This window comes from Haliotis asinina, chromosome 1 (genome assembly GCF_037392515.1).
Source record: "Haliotis asinina isolate JCU_RB_2024 chromosome 1, JCU_Hal_asi_v2, whole genome shotgun sequence".
Taxonomy (NCBI): domain Eukaryota; kingdom Metazoa; phylum Mollusca; class Gastropoda; order Lepetellida; family Haliotidae; genus Haliotis; species Haliotis asinina.
The window spans coordinates 6,802,101-6,808,250 of record NC_090280.1 but is presented as its reverse complement, the minus strand read 5'-3'; the positions used below and the strand labels follow the sequence as shown (position 1 = coordinate 6,808,250).

General features: G+C 42.3%; 1 protein-coding gene across 1 annotated transcript; it reads right to left on the bottom strand.

The window, feature by feature from the left end:
• Positions 1-429: 429 nt before the first annotated feature.
• Positions 430-4,874, bottom strand: LOC137286654 (uncharacterized). The gene is made up of 3 exons (XM_067818630.1): positions 4,780-4,874; positions 1,493-2,527; positions 430-854 (listed from the first exon to the last, which is right to left on the bottom strand). The coding sequence occupies exons 1-3, from the start codon at positions 4,823-4,825 to the stop codon at positions 793-795; spliced, it is 1,143 nt and encodes a 380-aa protein (XP_067674731.1). The 5' UTR covers positions 4,826-4,874; the 3' UTR covers positions 430-792.
• Between the last annotated feature and the right edge of the window lie 1,276 nt (positions 4,875-6,150).

The window sequence follows — 6,150 nt, the reverse complement described above, 5'->3', positions numbered from 1 at the left end:
GCACACAATCCTTAGCACAATCCATGTGCAGGCAGACACTTCGACACCAGACGATAACCCCTTGCCTTGGCCAACAACCGAATACACTGTCGGCATACATCGACAGCGGTATTAATTAAAACCTTACGCGTCTTTGTCTCTCAGCAATATCCCAGCTATGTGATGGCCGTCTGGACCATACAATCCAGTGACACGAGCATCTATTTACTCAGTTCCGATAAAACTACATGTATCAACCAAGTCTTCGCTTCTGATCCTTTCGGCCGCCTTTCCCGACATAGATAAGCTACTGAAGATCAGCCCTAGCTCGTATTGCATGGCTGATATGTGTGGTCGGATACAAAATAGAAATATTACCTACATTACCCCTTCTTTCACTGACTTGAATGGAATGTGTGAAGACACACAAAATGAATATCAACACACGTGTGGGTATTATATATTTTTATATACTAGTATATGCATATCAAATTCTGTGTTCTATTTCATTCTCTGTTTTGGTCCTGAGTAATGTTTAGCGTACTATGTATATATGAAAAATACGATTTCCGCTGTACGTTACAGTTTGTCTCGAGTAGCGTGTGTTTATCGTATTACACTCTGTGAACGTTGCACGTAGACATGGGTTTGGTCTGAAACGCTGATCTGTTGGAGAGCCGAGGCCCTGAGGCCCTGAGTATTGAATGGGAATCGATCCGTGTTGGTCGTCCGGGAACATATTCTGAAGATCCACCAACACCGAGCACAACTTGAAGACTTCAGTTTTTAACTTCAGTTTTCGGACCTCTTCAGCTAACCGCCAAGGACTTTGAACCTCTCCGCTAGTCCCACCATCCAGATAAGCTGATCCGTGACTGACAACAAGACGCAACCGTATCATTCAAAGCATGTCACACAACTGTGTTATTATGTCAAACAAAAATGTTGTCATCAAGTGACGAGCAATGAGTTCCAGATCTCGCCACCTCATGTGACACTAATCTATCTTGATTATAGCCGTGTTATCTACTAGTTTTCGATTCCCAACATAGGTATGATGTGTGAGACCCATTTGTGTCTGCTGTTAAACCAAACTCACTCACTGACCAGTGTGTGTGTGTGAGAGTTTAGGTTTATGCTGCTTTTTGCAGTATTCCAGCAATGTCACGACGGGCACACACACTGGACTAGCAATACCAATATTAAAATAAGAAAATTATAAAGACTGGACCAGATAATCCAGACACTGAAAACAACGAACCTGCCCGTCAGGATATAATGGCACACAACCATGCGACCACCTTTTGCTTGTTTCATGTTTACCTCAGTAGTCAGCAATATGCTTGTTAGATAACGGTTGCCGGTCAGTAATCATGTCTGGATGGGAGAATGCAGTGATTGAAATCATTAACATCGATGGAGCTGAGGTACAATAACATTCACACTTGACGTGCATCGACCACGTCATGGAGACTGGTCCGTCGTTCTGTAGAGCACTATTACTTCTACTCACCATGAGGAGGACAGCAAAAGCCAACCAGTCCCACGTGTCTGCACACTGAAGGAGGCGGACACTTGTCATCACAGCTCAGTGGGTAATAGAACTTGGGCAGGTTCAGACTCAGTGCTTCGGAGACGGTCTTACAGTCAAGCTCCTTCGTTGCCCGGATTCTCCCAAGGAAGTCGAGAATCTGCCTGAAACTTGATGGTCTGGTAGGCTTTGGGAAGAAGAAAGGGGATGTGTTTCGTCTACCAGGGACGACAGGGGGAAGGGGAGGATTAGAGCGGAAGGTAGTTGTAGACTGAGTCGGGATTTGACTAGCTGGGGAGCTTAGCAGCTGCCAGTTGAGGGGAAGAACCAAGTTTCCTTTAGCTGAAGGTACTGGGTTGGTATTTGTCGGGTAACTCTGCGCCCTGGAGGTCAAACCAGTTGGTTGGAGTGTCGAGCGCGCATATTGAGGAGGGATGTTAGACGTAGCTGCTCCAAGGGGATACTGCTGGCCTGGCGGGGGTAATACCTGCGCTGTCCCTGGGGGTAGGAAAGAAGCGGCACCAGGTGGTAACGTTTGTGGATGTTGAACTGGAGATGGGACAGGCCTGATCGGTGCAGCCCCGGGTGGTAGGTAATACATGTTTACCGGTGGTGTGTTTGGTAAAGGGGCCCCGGGAAGTAGGTAAGGAATCAGAGCCCCAGTGGGAGGCAGCTGGGGTTGGTGCTGATGCAGCTGTTGTGAGGCGCTGTTTGGAGCACCTGCAGCTGAGGGTACGTTGACGGATGCGGCAACATTTGGAGCTAGGGGTGCACTGACTGTAGCAGCAACGCTTGGAACTAGGGGTGCGAAAGCAGCACCCTGAGGGAGGAGAGCAGAGTTGGAACTGGCTAGGGGAAGCAGGGAGGTCCTCGGGGCGGTGAGGGCAGGCAGGATGGAGCCACCCTGGGCAAGAGATGGGGATGCACCCTGTGGCTTAGGAGTGGTTTTAGGTTGAGGGAGGTAATCTGGACGCGGTGGGGGTTGTCCGGGACCAGGGGACAGGAGACTCACTGCACCTGAAATATTATAAGACAAGAATGCTTTATTCCTGCATATTTGAAAGCATATACTATTCTCAAAGGTAAACATTTACACAGCCTATAGCGTCACTGAGTTATTATTTAGCGTCACTTGGTCATTATTTCCACCATCTCGTGAAGAAAACAATCTAGTTTGTATCATTATGAAAAACAATTATTTTTATTTATAAACTTAGCAATGAAAACCTGTCAACGTGAAAATATGTGGGTATCACAGCTATAAAAGTTAAATAAATTTTTTTTTAAATAAATAAAGTTAAAGTTAAATCTAATACGCTATCATAAACGTAAATCACTATAGACTGAACAAAATAAAACCGGGCTATAAATCGTCAGCAGCTGAGGGTAGATCACCATACTAGAGTCCATGGGGACTTAAATTACCTTTGCTATCTGCATGGACCCTAGTTGTATTTACACCATACCTTCAGCCAGCGGTGACAGAAGAAACATACAGCCATAGATTATAATTACACATATTCTAAAAACGCGGCAAAGTGTAAATGTATTTCGAGTGTGTTGGGACTTACGTACACACTCAGGATTACAATATTTTCACAATAGTTCAAACCCCTTTGTGGGCCCTGCCATTAACAATCAAAGTTTATAATCTAAACTACCAATTAATAAATCTTATCTATTTCCAAATCAGATATAAAATTCATTTAACAAATCTATATTTTTTATGAAATCAATGATAAATAACAAGATTATTAAACGTTCCTTTATTGTTTATATATTTATCCCTCAACACTATCAGGCCGGAAATCTTTTGTGGCCAATACGACATTGTTGCATGATGACCTCTTCAAACCTGGACTGACAGCCCAAGTTGGCACAACCAACACAGGGTTTTCAGATCACTCATGCACGATCTACTCTGAGCCTTGCAATCAGAGTATAGAATAAGAAGTGGTATCACAGATTTGTTGTACCCTGCCTTGGCAGCAAAAGCGACCTTGATGTTCCCAAAAATGCCAATGTGGTTGGGTAACCAGCAAAAAACGATGCCGTTATGGAGTGTAGAAAGAACATTATATAATTCAGAAATTTCTGATTAGCACATAGATTTTTAATAGCTTGACGGCAAGAAAAGATTATATATTACTTATATTTCGGGTGTCTTTTAATATATATTAAGGCATTTTCATGGCGTTTGCTTCATCTCTGAAAATATATACAGTTTATAGCATTTATGATATAAGAGTAATAATTGTTATGATATCGACCAGTCACACAGAAAACAGCTAGAGCGACAAGGTCCAGTAAAGGAAAAGGCCAGGAAATGTGACAGCAATTCTAGGAACCGACTAAGGAAGGTGACAAAGTTTCTAAAATTCTTAGTGAAATATAAGAGGGAACAAGAGAAAATAGTTTAAATGAGCAAAACCGGCCATATTGATATTATGAAATTTACTGGCTCATAGTCTGCACGTGAAGAGCATATCTACACGGTTCTGTTTAGAAATTTTGCTACCTATATAATTATAAATGTGACGTGAAAACTTTACATATAGATTTTATAAAATGTCAAATAAGGTAGGTGATATCGGAACACCACGCCATTACAAAAGATATAATTCCGTAACAAAAGACCATTTTATCAACAGTTCCAGGAATTTTTAACTTCCAAAGTAATAAAAAAATGCAACAACAAAATCCCCAAACAACAACAATCAGTCGCTCCTCAGTTTACATTGCAATTGTAGAAACTGATACCCCGATACTTAATATCTACCCTTTGCAAAAGCAAACCTCTTGTCCATATAAACATTGTTCCTGAATGCACTGCTGACTTGGTTGACACAAGTCATCGGTTCCCAATTGCGCAGATTGATGCTCATGTTGTTGGTCATTGGATGGTCTGATCCAGATTCGATTATTTACATACCACCGCCATATAACTGGAATATTGCTGAGTGTGGCGTAAAACTAAACTCACTCAGTCACTCCTGAATGCCTCTATTACGTACTGCTTTACCAGGATCAAATCAGGATTTACAGTTGTAAGTTTCTATATCAATATCTAGAAACAGCATTAAACTGGCAGGCACATTTTCCCGTCTTTAAGAATGTTCAAAGCAGTAACATATGCAGCAAGGTGATAAACTAAAAGAATAAAGGCGAACTCTGTCTTGGACAAAAACATGCATCATGGAAGTGATATACCCTAAAACTGGAAGTGCTTATATACGTTCACTACTTTATACTACTTTCCGGTAACCTACCTGTAATTATGCTTAGTAAAATGATGCCAACCCTCAATCGAACCATGTTTGCAGACCCCGTGAAGAATGCATGGGCAGTGAATAATGTTGCAGGGCCCAACAGCCTTATATAACCCCAGGGTGTGGGTGGGGGGATATCCTTGTCACCGACGCTAATGCTACGTCTTGGGTGATGAATGCAAACCCGCCCCGTTTCATTCCGAAGTTCTGTAACCGTCAAGCATAAAGTAATCAGTTTGCAAGAAAGCATTATCTCAGGTGGTTTTAGATGCACTTCTTTGTTCGAGGACTGACGTGTTTGGAGGAAGACGTGAAATGTTGTCACGAATTATCTGACAATTTATGAGCGTGTGTATCATCACGCATGTGTTGTTTTCAAGAACTGGTCCCCGGATGCATCATTGTTTAAAACAACAGCTAGAATTAATTATGAAAAAAACCCGAAAAATATCCTGTTTGCACGATTTGAACATTTAGAAAAAATCTTAAAAAGTGTGTTCTAAAATTGGGCTACATGCTAACATCCCACCACGACAAAGACATGATGTGCTTTTGACTGATACAAGTAATCTGCTTCTCTTCGTTTGAGTGGACGAGTTTAGTTTTACGCTGCACACAGCAATATTCCAGCTATATGATGGCGGTCTGTAAATAATCGAATCTGGACTAGACAACCCAGTGATCAACAACATGAGCATTGACCTGCGCAACTGGGGACTGATGACTTGTGTCAACCAAGTCCGCGAGAATGACCACCCGATCCCGTTAGTCGCCTCTTACGACAAGCATAGTCGCCTTTTCGTGCAAGCATGGGTTACTGAGGGCCTATTCTACCCCCGATCTTCACGGCCCTCCTCGTTTGAAATACAGCCAGAGTAAAAGATGTAATTAAGCGAAAAACAAACGACAGTGGTCAGTTTCACAAATATCTTTTACTGAATACTTTCAAAAACGTCCACTTTTAAAATTAAATACAGCAACGGAGTCCCCAAGCTATTTTAAAGTTAAACGCCAATGGAATGTCCCACGCTATGCCACTTTAATTCTCAGTTCTCATGTTGAAAGTATCATCTCTCAGACAAATGCGCCCGTGTAGAACAAGTTTCTCATGACCACGGAGCTTGTCACCGTTTCATCTCACGACGACGCACTGCTGCATTTTCTCACCTCGTGCAGATGCATGTAGCTGCTGCTTATGACTTTATGCAGTGTATTCACAAACGACTGATTTATACCTGGTTGTACCCGTTTGAACTGATATAAACCCGTTCAGCTTGATTCAAATGTATCCGTTTACACTGACTGATATTTTCTAGACTTTTGGCTGTATCCCTGACATATCACAGGTGGCGACACCTGAAACCCATGTAG